General features: G+C 35.1%; 1 protein-coding gene across 2 annotated transcripts in view; it reads left to right on the forward strand.

Annotated features, from left to right (window-relative positions):
- The window catches only part of LOC128235190 (uncharacterized), a 58,121-nt gene that overhangs the window by 8,707 nt on the left and 34,772 nt on the right, over nt 1-14,642 (forward strand). The window contains exons 6-9 of one of the 2 annotated variants that reach the window (XM_052949941.1): nt 126-248; nt 496-604; nt 1,483-1,651; nt 1,972-2,949. In XM_052949941.1, the coding sequence (XP_052805901.1) occupies nt 126-248; nt 496-604; nt 1,483-1,651; nt 1,972-2,949 (1,379 nt within the window). Of the gene's footprint in view, nt 1-125; nt 249-495; nt 605-1,482; nt 1,652-1,971; nt 2,950-14,642 lie in introns of those variants that run through there. The other variant, XM_052949942.1, reaches the window with a different exon arrangement.

Consider the following 14,642-nt stretch of genomic DNA (forward strand, 5'->3'; position numbering starts at 1 on the left):
ATGCTCAAGGAATGAAGAACATTTGGAAAAAGAAGCACAAAGGCTAAAAACAGAATAACTTACCAGTTTTAAACCTGAGCAAATACCAACTACTGAATTAATGAGAAAGCTTCTGTATGTCCCAGGTGTGTGGATGGTGTGGCCCTGTATGTTCCAAGGACAGGAGAGAGAAGGGACCTGCCTGCCACTGTCACCGCTGTAGAGGTTCTTGATACAAGATACACTAAACAAGTCCTCAACCACTCATGGTCTGTATGCTTGTCTGCTTCAATGTCAGGATTTTCTTCAAATCTTGGAATTTTTATTAAGATATATAACTATGATGATTGTTGCTCACTTCTCCTCTTTACCATGATATGCACTTACTACTGTCATACAATGAGCCAAAAATTGCAATCAAGTGTGACTCAAACTCTACATGAAGTAAACATGGTATTTTGGGTGCATTTGTTTAGTCAGTGATATGAAATTTTCCATTACCAGATATATTTTCAGCGGGTGTCATCTGTGTTTTGGTGACGTGTGTGTGTATCACCAGTGGACTGCCATGGCGATGAACACAGTTCGCTTTGGAGCATTCACTGAGGTCATGCATATACTACAGGTAGGTTTTCATATTATTGTAAACAATCAAATCAGGTATACCTTAAATGCTTACAAAATACTTCTTTTTGTTAATACTCATAAAATATGTGATGATAATCCGACTAAATTCAAGTAATTTAGATAACTTTGCTTTTTTAGCCCCATTTTTAATACACACAGTTCAGGTATCATTGACAACTTTGCATTAAAGTTCTTTTTTTCATGTCATAAAGACATTTATCTGATCTTCACAAAAAATGGTCTGAATATTTGTCAGCATGATATTTAAGACCAGTGTGAATATGGGTCATTTTGGGTCAAAAACAAGGTTACTTAATGATATATTGAGACAAAATTTGTTTTCGGGTTTTGTATTCCTTTCACAGTTTTATCAGTGTTCGTCCAAATTTCAACATTCTGTTCAAAATATTTCTCAGCATGATGATTAGATCAAATGTGAAAATGGATCTTCTTGGGTCAAAAGCTAGGATTAAGACAAAAATATGTGTTTAAGTTTCTTATTCCTTTCATGAATACAACAGTATTTATCCAATCTGCAGAGTATTTCTCAGCTTGCTATTTAGCACCAGTGTAAGAATGGATCATCTCTTACCAAAAACTAGGTCAGACCATTGTGATCCGAGTCATTTACTTTTTACATTACAAGCATACATTCTGTGGCAAAATCGCCCTTGTCAAAAATTCCCATATTTCATCGATTCTAATGGTCCTACATGGGAAAACCACAATGTTACCATCTAACACTGTCCAAACCAGACTGCAGATTTTCACACATCTACGGGGGGCTTCTCCTAGCACACACTTTTTGTGAACATATCCGGACAGATGACAATAAAGAGGATGTTAATCAACGACACTGTCTTACTCCAACTGCAGGTGTTCACATGTCTACTGGGGCTACTTCTAGCTACCCTGATGGCATACATATCTCTACCCCGGGGCCAGCCCAGACAGATGATGAAACGGGGAATTTCTTTCAGGCGGGATGAACAGCAGGAAGATGAGGAGGACTTGTTTAATATCAAGCTGCAGTCACTTCTCATTGGTAGTTTTGGCTTTTGGCTAGATTTTAAACTGTTTAAGTGCAAGCTGAATTTATAATTGTAAGATATAAGCTTGTTTGCCTTAAATAAACCAACTGGTATATATTCCTTTTTTATATAAAGCCATACCATGGTAACTTCAAGGTTATGCTCTTTTTTGATGATATGTTTAGAACTTCTCTGATAAAAAAATGATTTTCCAAAACAGTCATCTCTTAACTATGCATTCAACAGTACAGTTTGTTATGCAGTGTGTAAACATGGTATTGCTGTGATAAAAACATAATATACTTACTTAAAATTTTCACATGTTGTTTTACAGGAGCAGCAATAGCTTCAGGAAGCTGTTTTATTTTTCTGTTAGTCGTTGAACTCTTGGTCCGGAGTGTGAAATCGTGGGAAAAATCCCCTGGAAATGCCTACAATAGAATCAAACATGAGCAAGAAAATCTCTCCTCCAGGAAGCAAGTTGAAAAGCACCACAGTAATTTGGGTCATAATGACAACCCCATTCCTCGCTATAAGCCATCTGAGTTTGTTATTTTGGAAGAAAACATTGAAGAAGTGACAAACATAGTTACTTCAGCCCAAAAGAAGACAAATAAAGGCATGTCAACATATTTGGAGAAGTTCCTGAAATATATAAAGGCGGAGTATGGAAAATATGAAACGCTGAAAGACAGTCTTAAAAAAGACATTGAAGATGAAATGGACAGACTTTTGAAAATTGCAAAGTCTGCTAGTTCACTTGATCAATTAATTATTGATTTAACGCAAAGTGACTTTAGTCTTGAGGATTTATTGAAACAAGATATGCTTGGTTGGACTGAAAGTTTAGAAAGAATCAACTCGCTTAACACCATCCCAGGGCCTTCCTCTATTGCTCTACCAAAGCGGACAGCTTCTGAAAAATTGCAAGCATTGTCTAAGTATTTTCAAAAGACGAAAAGCAGATTTGAGGAGTTTGTTATAGAGATTCCTGAGCTCAGAATTGATGGTGAACAAGATGGGGAGGTTAAGCTGGATATTAACGATATTAATCTTGAATACAATGAAAATGTGGATGAAGATGGTAATGATATTGGAGTGGTTGGTGACACTGTAGATAAAACACAAGATGAGAATGCTTATGCAGTTGGTGAGGAGAATGTTGAAATCAGTGATGCTGAGATTGACATACATGTTATTCCTAGTGGAAGTGAGAGAAATGTCAACGACAACAAGAGTAAAACCATTGAGAAGCCAAACATACAGCTAGTGATGCCAAATTGCAGGAGTCGTCGGTCAGGGCTTGCTGCAGGTAATAACATTGAAATATTTTAGTTGCAATATTAAGATTGTTTTAAGACTATCTACGCAAGCGCGCAGGTTGTCTTAAGACCGCAAACTTCAAAGAACTACTTCTATTCATGTCGTTTTATTTTTTTTGTCTCAATGCCGTCGAAACCATAAAAATAGATTGGCAGTCCGAGTATGAGTTTTTGCTTGTTCAGCTATTTCTGCGCTGTAATTCTTTATTCTGGCGTTTTATTTTTAGCAGAATATAACTATTTTTAGATTGCTATATTTATCAGATTAATGTCGATCAAAATAACGGAGGCTCTGGTAGGAAGGTAACATAATGATATTCACTCTGAGTTTAGCCCATGATGTTCCAGAAATTATTACCGACCGCCATTGTGTCCCATCGCCTGCAGGGTTTGTTATTATAACCTGACGTGACCCTGAAGCACGCTTATTTGTAATGGTGATTTTTTTATTTTAATTTTATGAGATAAGAAACAAAATGATTGTCTGAGTGTCAAAATAGTTGTATCTCAGCTGTCGCATTGCTGATGCTTCAAATACTATAATTTACCTGCTACACATTTTTTAGCATAAAAGCTTCATTCCGGTGTATTCTTGGCAGAGTTTTAGACATTAGGCTTTCAATTTATATAAACACACATGCCCTGATACGACAGTGAGTCATGTACACGTTTGGTGAAGCAAAGTAGTTCAGATTTAACCTGTAAAACATCCGAAGAGTATGAAACATTCATAACAGCACTACCCGTACAAAATAAAGGGGCAGAATTGAGGCGAAATTGGCACGGAATCGGTGAATTCCGCCTGGAGTATGGACGGAATCATTATTTTCAATATTCTAGAGGATTCTGGGCGTAAAGATATTGGAAGTTCCAGGCGTAAACAAATTACGGGCGTATTTATATACTTTAACATTTGTGTGACACGGAATTTCGTACTTTGTTTTTTCTAGATGAAACCTTTGACATTTTAGTGGAGCGTAATTTCGAACATAGCCTAATATTTTCAGCCAAAAAATCCAATATAATTCGAAAGTCATGAAAATTATTGAACTGTTTTTGTTTAGATTTCACGTAGCGAGTTAAAAACTAAACATCTCCCATGCTTTCATTCTGAACACCGCATACTCCATGTAATATAAAATATGCAACAAAAATAAAAATAAAACTACCAAGGGGAGTCAAACACATAAAGGAAAAAAAACATGACCCCATGATATATATTTAGACTCGGCTTTTATGAACTTTAAAGTCCACTTTAAATGTTACTTATGTCACTAATTGGGACATTATAACATCAACCACTAATAGCAATTAAAACTAAACTTAGCCCAGTTGGCTATAAATAATTGACTTCCACTCGATTCGAGGTCATCATGTACAATACTCTGCTTCAATATTTGACTCACCAATAAGCCTCATGGGCTATCAATGGGATACAAGATCCAGCTGTTTATTGGCGCCGCACTGAAGTGCGCGCCTATTATGGAATGGGAATTTATTTTAGTTAGTGGTGGGAGCGGTTTTTAATTTGATTGACAGTTGGGTTTTATTGTTATTTTATTATGATTAAAAAATGCAAAAAGATGGCGATTGCATGGGTGTTAAAAAATGCTACTTATGGTTGAATAGATTGTCTTTAATTTATCCTCAAAACATTATTTCGGAAAAACGACAAATAAGTTTAATAACTGTTCCCGATTCGTTTACGTTTTCCGATTGGTTACCTGTAATCATGTGCCGGAAATGTAAAATGTGTGGACCGGTAATTATGTGAATGTGAATGATTATGTTTTATTTTGTTTTGTTATGTTTACTGCATTGATAAACCATGAGGTAAGCTGTTTTCTTTAATTTAATCGATATCGGAAGAAAATGTTCACCTAACTTTATTTGTTAATGTGTTGAAGGTGACATTAGTAAAATTTCATTACGATTGCCCCCGAGTGGTTTTATTTTTAGAACACTACACAGTGCGCACAAAACGATTGGTCGAGTAAGTCATGAGATAAGATGTTTTCGCGGGAACTTCATAAATCATACACTTTCATTAATTCAGTTTAAATAATAATGGCCTTTAAGGAGTATTGTTTTCATATATATTTCCTGTTATATATATTGTTACTATTTATGTTTGCAACTTTCAGACGAAAGAGTAATGTTTATTAAAGTACTTCGAAAATTGTTATTAATTGTTAAATTGTTATTTCACATCAGCTCTTCACGATGAATCCCCAATATAAAGAGGAAACTTATTTTCCCTTCAAGTTGTCATTCCAGCATGGTGACGTGCCCCCCCACCCCCCCCCCCCCCCCCCCCCCTTGCCGGGGCATAACTAGAAAACTACTGTTTGGATTTTCATTAAACATCATTCAATGGTAAAGGACAACGAGAGGAAGTGCAGTGCACAATAACTATAGCTGTATTTCAGCTAATTACATAATTTTTACCCTTTGCCGCTTTTTCTTGACAAGAGCATTTCTTTAAAACTACTTATGGTATTGCAATAAAACTTGTATATGGGTAGGTGGCAATGACAAAAAGTACAGTGCACAAACACCCTGATTCTGGCATGTTCATTAATGTAACACCCTTAATGATATCTTCAACTTGAAAACTCTTCAACTTTAATGCTTTTACTTATGTTGTTAAGCAGAATACTACAACTATTTTGAGAATTTCATGGTTGCGGTTTGATGCACCATAATATGCTTGTTGGCCTTGACTATTCCTTGTTTTTCAACATACTGTGAAATCATTAATGTTCGTGGGGCATTAATGTTCGTGGTTTTCGTGGGTTAGGTGATCCACGAATTCAAGATCCCACGAAATATAAACCCTTTATTCACTTTTTCAATTGCCTTGTTACGTACATACTCTAGTATATTCTTAACAGAGGTCGCAGTATACAGTGTTAAAACCTGTCTCACTGTATAACTTACAATCATTATTCTGTTAATATATTATAACTGCCTTTAACAAATAATGAACCAAATCAATTAAATCTGTTTTATGCAGCAAATGACAGTTATAAGCACGTGGTTAAACGTGTGCTGTTAATGAAAATCTCCAAGTTTACTAGATGTGCGTGATGAGTGTCCATACTCGATTTTTTTATTTAATGAAATAATTAATCGATTACTAGTACATTGAAGGTTACTAAGCACCGAACGTGACAATATACACACATTTCGGTGTTTTCACAATTTGCAAAATTCTTTATTGGCATTCAATGGCTTCCCCTATCTGTATTTATGATCAGGGTACATCTTCTTTTATTACCTTTATTCCCAATTAAATCAATAAGTGACATGGGTATATGCACTAATTGGCATGTCGTACCACATTAGCGAGTGTCATAAACCGAGTGACGTAGAAGACGGAAATCACAGGCCAGCGCGTGGATATTATGCAGACGATCGCATCTTCGATTTTTTTTTTTCAAAAATGAAAATCCACGAATTCAAGTACCCACGAAATTGTTTTTTTTCGGCAAACCACGAAATTTCATGCCCACGAACATTAATGATTTCTCAGTATAACAAATGCATAAACTATTAAATGGCGCCCTTTGATGCTTTGCATCAATGGTCTTTCTTGTAAATACTCGCCTTATCTTGCACAAATCTGGTCGGATTTCCCTTTGAGAACCTTAACCTTTATTTATTCCGGTCATGTGTTTCACAAGATGCCCACACTGAAACCATTACTGATAGACATACATGTACCGCGCTTTCGAATAATGGATAACTAGACTTTTACCAAAAAAACGTTTGAACTTGCGTGAGAAACGTTATATAGTTAAAACGTATGGTTGTGTGTATTGACCAACAGATGGAACATTAGCCGTGATTGATAAGAATAACGCGGACTTGAGGTGTCTTACAAATTTTGAATCGCGAAATAAAATGCATATACTGTGTGAGATTGGCGGATAAGCAAATGCAACAATTCAAAGGGGTACGTGGTCGTAAAAGATGGAGGTAACTTTTCTATTTCTCGTTTAACCAGTACTGGTTTTACCAGTACTTGTTTTGAAATTGTGTTTGTCTGTTCTCACTTTTATAACTATTTTGTTTGATTTACATCGAGTAAGTTCGATGCGATTAAGAATGCTTAGTTTATGCTTTACAAAATATTTGGTTGGGTATCAATACTATGTTTATTACAACCATATTACCTTATATTTGCCTTGTTACATAATTTTCACCCGAAAAGCATTCTCGCAATGATTAAACTTCACAAAGAAGTTCATATGTGCAACGGAAAAAAAATATCAGCATTAACCCTTGGCTTTCCGCGAAAGTTTCCGAGTAATTACAATAGCTGTCGGTGTTATCAAAATGATGCTTGCCGGAATCTACCGAGTTCACATATATTCATTTTAATATGTTTGTTTAAACAACAAAATGTTAATTAAGTTCTGCATTATGCTGGAATAACGGTTTAAGTCTTGATTTTAAAAACAATCTTTGAATTAATAAATTTATTAAACAGAAATAAACGCATTATACATGTGTTCTTCTTGATATTTCAGCAGCCACTTTCATAGGCAGAATTCGACTGCATCACCATCAACAAATTTCACAGCAAAAGTAATGGCTTTCTCGAGTAAACCCCTAAATTGCTTAATTAAATAATGTACCATATATATTTTATAAAGATGTAATTCATGATAAAATAAGGGTATGAATGAGAGCAGTTATATTAAAATAATATGGATAGTGTAAACAGCTAAAATAAGTCATCATTTAATTGTTATAAGGTGATTATTGCAATTAAGCAAACAACTTGTACAGTTATCGGAGCAACTTAGAAGGTCAACTCGCAAGAAAACTCATGCCAACCATCTCCACTCCTGTAACACCAGGCAACTCTGTTGTGGTAAGAATACATTTCAATATTGCTCAGTCATCACGTCTTCTGGCCTCCCGAAACATAATCATGTTCTCTACTTATTTTGTTTATACAAATATCAGAATGTTAATCAAACGGTTATTTCAGGAGTTGTTGCTACCTTAATGAGTGTGCTGCAAGAAACACTACAAATTTAGTTAAACCTGTTTGTTTAATCATAATGTTATGATACTATAATTGCAAATAAAACCTCATGCTCAAAAGTTTGTGACTTTGTAAAAGATAAATAACATTTTCTTAACTAAACTGACTTTAATAACCATTTATTTGAAATACAATTCAACCAGCCTTGTACTATGGCATGCAACTTAAATGGCATGTTACGTATGACTTTATATTTGCGCTCTCACAAACGGAGTTCATTTATGGGACAAGAACCACTAACAGCTATTGGATTGAAAAGGGCTGGTGCATTTACACCAGCCGATATTTATTGTATGATTATTATATAATTGAGATTATGAGTGAAATAATAAGTACAAGTCCCATAAAGTTGGGCGTACAAAAAAGTCCCAAACCAAGTCCAAGCGAAGGTGGGGAGAGCGCAAGTATATTTGTATTCAATAATGACTAGAGAATAATACTTCAGGGTTGCAAAAACTACCAAAAAAAATAAATATATAATAATAAAAAAAATTAATGTAAAAATAAAAAATAAAATGGCAAGTTTAGAAGAAATAAAGGAAGTTGACAATGTATAATACATGTGAACCTATACAAACATATGGTACAGTATAGTTAAATTGAAGTGTAAAGGTACTGCCCATTGAAAATGCAGTCATTGACACATATTTAAAATAACAACAAAAAGTAAACATGATTAGAAACAGTTGTCAAAAGATTTGACACTTAGGCCACACCAAATTGATATTTCGTTCCGCGGATTTACCGCTCCTATTTTTTTGAAAATGTAAAAAAAAAATTATTTTTTTTGTGCGCCCGCACCTCCATTTTGATCACCAAGTAGATTTTTTTCAGGTAATAATTTATTTAAAGGCTAAAAATAATCAAGTTTAATTTTTCTACGCTAGTTTTCGTGTTTTTGTAAAGGGAAGTTACCGATGCGTAGTGTTTTTATACTGTATATCGATCGGTTTAGCATGGGTTTCAATAAATTCAATCAAAATGGCGGCTTCCGGTATAAACAATGTGGCTCGGAGTTTGGAAATTAAATCTTATTTTTTACAATAAATATGTTTTAAGGATGCTTGAAGTCATTGTTGATCGTCTCATGCACTAAAGGATCATTATTTAAAGCAATCATTATGCAATAAAGCATGTGTATCTAAGACTGGTAGCGATTATATTGCGTAATTAGTGACTCGTTTTGAATGGAAATCAGACAGGTCAACTTAACTGGAACATGAGTCATTGTTTGGTCCAAATTGATGTATCAAGCTCATTTTTGATCAAATTCTGACAAAACAACAGTTATGAACAAATATCTTTTCACAAAAAGCGATATAAAACACTGGTCTGGATATACCTCAACATAAGTAAGCGGCTAAGTTTATCACCTTATATTTTGTTTTTATTTGCAGCATAATCCGGGATTGTAATATACTTGTCAATTGTAACCACTGCCCCGCCCACCCCTCGTCCTTGTTCCAGGGGTATACCAGGGATAGCAGAGGCAATGGGCTGTGTTTTTACCTTTCAGGTGGCCCCGCAGTGCCTAGTGAAAGTGGTTTTGTCTTCATATATTGAAGATAGACAGGAGTGGGCCTCACATAGGTATTTGGGGATTTGGGGTTGCGGGGCCATTTGGCAGGGATTTTACCAGCAGTGTGTCCCTGCAGTTGGGTATTTTACCCGGGTTTTGAGAGACCAGAAGTCAAAGTCCCCGCTATTCCGGACTGGGGGGGGGGGGCATATACAATTGGAATTGGCTGGTGCATAAAAACATCTCAATAACCAAAAAAAGTACTCTGAAAAATACCCTTTTTCTTTTTGTTTTAATAAGCACATGTCATTGCATTTCCTGTGAAAATAAAAACAAAATTTAGTCTATGTTATATGGAGTCTGATGTTTGATGGTGCCTGTGTAAGTGATCATTTTTTACAAATCCCAAATTAATCCTAAGTTATGTCAAAATACAGTTGCATATGATGTTAGACTGATTCAGGTAGATTTATATAAATCGTTTCAAACTTTTTACTAAAAGCAGGGTTATTTATTATTATGAATGATCGTCATATTAAGACATTAGATTTATCGATATAATGTTTGTACTAAACACGGATGAATAAATAGTATGTATTCCGACATTTTCCCAATGTCCATTAGAGGTTCAGTTCAAGATGGCATTAAAATGGGTTTAAGGGCAATTATTTTGAACAATCTTTCTTATTTATATTGAATATAAGGAAAAATATATTTTTCGCTCTTCGCTCTCTTCGGTTTTTATAAAATAAATTTTTTTTTTTTTTTTTTTCGCTCGCTCGCTCCAATTTTTTTGGGCAAAAATCTGAATAACTAAACATTAATTTGGTGTGGCCTTAAGGAGTCATGACAAAGTAAAATACAAGTTTGGCACATTTGGACAGATATATATACACACATATTAACAGCATATGGAAAATATATACATATGACACAAGTATCTACAATGATTATCAAAGCACATGTTTAAAGATGATTGAGACACACTACCAATGTCCCTTATTGTTAAAAAGGAAGAAAAACTGGCATGAAAAAGTGCCATGTGAAATGGATGCACAACCAACATCCACCATAATTGTTATGTGACAACGTGTTGTATTGCACACCTGGTTTGCCTTTTTGAGTTTTGAGGAGATATATGTGAGCAGATTTTGCGTAGTATATTATGCAAGAGATGCAATCAACAGCTGTTGTTTAACTGCATCAATTTGTGTGGGCTCATGTTGAGTGGTATTGGTAAAGGCGTTTTGTTGAGGTGAGGAGCCAATGTCAATGCTTTGCTAACCTGCAAACGGGAAAGCAAGTCGCATATTGTGTTGTTCTTAGTGCTAATGTGTTTGGATTGAAAGCAGAAATTGTTTTCCAAATCAGTCAGAACAATAGCTCTTATTAGTTTCATCATAATTTTGTCTTTTGATGTCTGTTTGTTCAGGCAATAACAACGGCCATGTTGTCGCAAATAAATAATATTTTTTTGTTTCGCCAGAGGTGGCCAAACATTGTCAAGGCTAGTGCAATTGGGTACAGTTCAAGGATATTGATATGGTGATGTTTGACCTTTTCAGGAAAGATACCAAATGTCCATGAAGAACCATGGGTGCACGCAAACCCTTTGGACCCCGCGGCATCGGAAAACAATTTCAGGGTTGTAGAAGGAATAAATCAGTCCCCTGTTAAAAGTGTGCAACCATTGTAGTTATCTAGGAAGGCATGCCATAGTGCAAGATCGGCTCTAGTTTCGCTTGTCATACGAATATGATGGTGAGGTTTGATAACACCAATGGTCAGGTCATAAAGACGCCTTAAAAAGCAGCGTCCCGGTTTATTAACCTACTTGCATGCAAAATTGAGATGACCGAAAAGGGATTGTAATTCTTTTAGTGTAACCTTTTTACGCTGTTTGAAGCTTTTTAAGAGATCATGGAGCAAACTGACTTTGTCTGCATGCAGCTTGGCAGTTAATGAAGTGGTATCCACTAGAATTCTATGCACTTCTGCTGAAGTGTTAGGATGGACTGTTTTTGAGTCCTTAATTGGCAGACCGATATCTTTAGCAAAATTCAGGAAAGTCTTTAGTGAATTTGAACAAGTTTGAGTTCCAGCCAGACCCACAAAGATGAAGTCATCAATAATGTGGGATACGAAGTTGACCTTGAGTTTATGTTGTAAGACCCATTGAATACTTGCAGAGAAAGCTTCAAATATGGCCACTGATGATGAAGCACCCATTGGTAAAACCGTGTCAAAATAATATTTGTTATCAAAAGTGAGACCTAGTTTGTGGTAGTCTAATGGTGACATTGGGATAATTCGAAACGCTTCTTCAATATCAGCTTTTGCGATGGTTGAGTTACGTCCACATTGCAGAATGAGAGAGGCAACATGATCAAATGTTTCTAATGTTACCGCAGAACTTTGTTTTGGTATAAGTGAGTTCACAGCAGGCAAGGTTGCTGAAGGTGAGAATGATAAATCGTGGATGAGACGAAAACAGTTTGGGGTACATTTTGGTACAGCTCCCAGAGGGCTACAGACAAAGTTTTTTAGTGGAGGGGTGTTATATGGACCCTTTATGCGACCCCAGGTCACTTCCTTTGAGAGTTTATTTTGAACAAATGTGAAATGAGTATGCACAGAAGAATGGTTTTGTGCAATATGTGGTGAAAACATTCTCTCTGTACCAAGGGCACGCAGACGCCTAAATTTTTCATCATAGGCAATCCATTGTTGCGAGTTATGGGAGAGATTTTGGATGATGGACATGTACCGGAAAAGTTGTGGTGCTTGAGAAGGATATTTTGCTGAGTATATGTCTGCGTATATTTGAAAAGCCTTATTCCATTGGTCAATTTCAGTAATTTGTTTAGCAGATGCTTTGTGTATTGAAGTCACAGTTGAATTGTTTTTTTTTTTTTATGGTCATTGTTTCACCAAGATGGTCCCTATGGATAATGGATGCAAAGTCAACATATTCTCCATTTAAAATTTTGTCAGCAAGTTTCTGATCTAACGGGTGGTGAATTGCTGAAAAAGCTCCCAAAGAAACATGTTCTGGTTCAGTATTTCTGATGGAAAGTCAGTATTAACGTTTGCTCTGATGAAACAGAGGATGCAATCGAAGCAGCACCGGCACTGTTGATCAAATCCTGATTTCCTGAAGAATGTCATCGTCTTTCAAAACACATTGGCCAACAAGACAGCAAGGCGGCTTTGTTTCCCTCCAGTGGTGCTGGGCTCAGGGTCTGCCTTGCATTTCCCCATCTTGGCAGATTTAGGGTTCTTCTTGACCATGGTGCTGAAACTATTAAGAGAAATACCAGAAATCAGGTAGAAACATATGGCAAATTTCACGTTTTGGTGACCAAAAAGTTCCCGGCGAATATTGATTTTTAAAATTTATTGCAGATTTGTAATTTCAACATAATCTTTTACAGCAATTTCTTATCTATCATATTTTAGAACATTTGCAATGATTTATTCATGCATTTTTATAAAAAAAAGAATTTTGTATCACCATACCATTTGTGCTAGTGTTACAATATTGCCGGTAAAAACTTGTTTTTTTTTAATATTTTGATCCAAAGAAGTATTTTGTCTTGCACTAAATGGTTCATTTATCTATAAAACAGATTGTACAGACAAAAAATAAAGATTGTTTCGTTTTTCTCAAATAAATTTATTGAAACAAACCCTAATTGGACAACAAGACAGAAAATGTTTTCTGCAAACATAGGTTTTCTTTTTATATCAGATCAGATAAGCTATATATAAACATAAATGTTTTGTTGTGGTAATATAAATGTCTCTAGTATGGTGCAATTATCATTACCTTTGATATTAAACATATATATTATAAATTGCTAATTGTGAGTATGTGCTAGTGTTACCACATAACAGAATGAGTAACATTAGCAGTATGTCACATTAGCAGTTGGACAAAATGTTTCACAAAAAATTAAAATACAGACCTACCACAGACTGTTTGTGCTTGATACAGTATAAAACAAACTATATAAATGATTGATAAACACGGTCAATTGATAATCACAAAAATTCTTAATTCTGTCCAATAAATAACGATATCAAACACAAAAGCGGTATGAATTCAATATAAACTACGTACCTAATGAATGAATACTTACAAACGATAGTTTACAGACGACATTGTTATGTTTGAATAATTGACTCTGGGAAAGTCATCAAATTTCAACGATTTTCTTGCTTTATTAAGCGCTTGTCTTAATGCTAGCGTGACATAATGTTAACGTTACATCGAAGGACAGAATGAGCCAAACTTGGATTAAGTTTTTATCAACGGTATTCACCACTATTTTTATCATTTCAATGTCAACTGTGAACCAGTCCAATATAAAAGTAATCGCTACCCGGATGTTAACCCTCAGTCGGTGTAAATTATTCACGAATAGAAAAGGTGCTATCGTCATGCTAAAATGGGACAGAATCGATTTTGAGTAACATTAACACATTTTTAGACCTAAAAAACTTTATGATCGGGAATGACCAATTTCTTGTTACATGCAATACTGTTTTTATCCGACACGTAGTCTTTGTTTTCAGTGATTTAATAAAGGTGTGTTTAGGCTTAAAACAGTTAGCAGTGGATCATGTCTGCTAATGTTACACAACAATTCGAGGACAGATTACCGTAACGTTATCACCATGCGCAATTACCGAAAATTTAAGTATATTACGAACGAAATGCAATCATTTTAGATAGATTATTGTTTTAATTAACATTTCTTGCAAACATTATTCAACAGACAAGAATAAAATACTTACCAGATGTTACTGAAAAGCATCCTCAAAAAAGTGGTATATTGGTACCGGGAAGATTTTCTGTCTTTTTTGTCCTAAATATCGGCATTTTTTTACCTTATTTAACACAATATTTTCATTATTTTAATACAAATCACTTCTATTAGGTGTTCTTATTGGGTTGGGAAAGGCAATTGCTGTATATATGACGTTGACATGCAATAACAATAAATGAAAGCAAATGGGCCAAATAATTGCCTTTTTTGTGAAATCTGCCATATACCCCAAAAATAATGGATTGGAAATAGGAACACAACCAATGCCCTAAA

Source organism: Mya arenaria, chromosome 5, assembly GCF_026914265.1.
Source record: "Mya arenaria isolate MELC-2E11 chromosome 5, ASM2691426v1".
NCBI lineage: Eukaryota > Metazoa > Mollusca > Bivalvia > Myida > Myidae > Mya > Mya arenaria.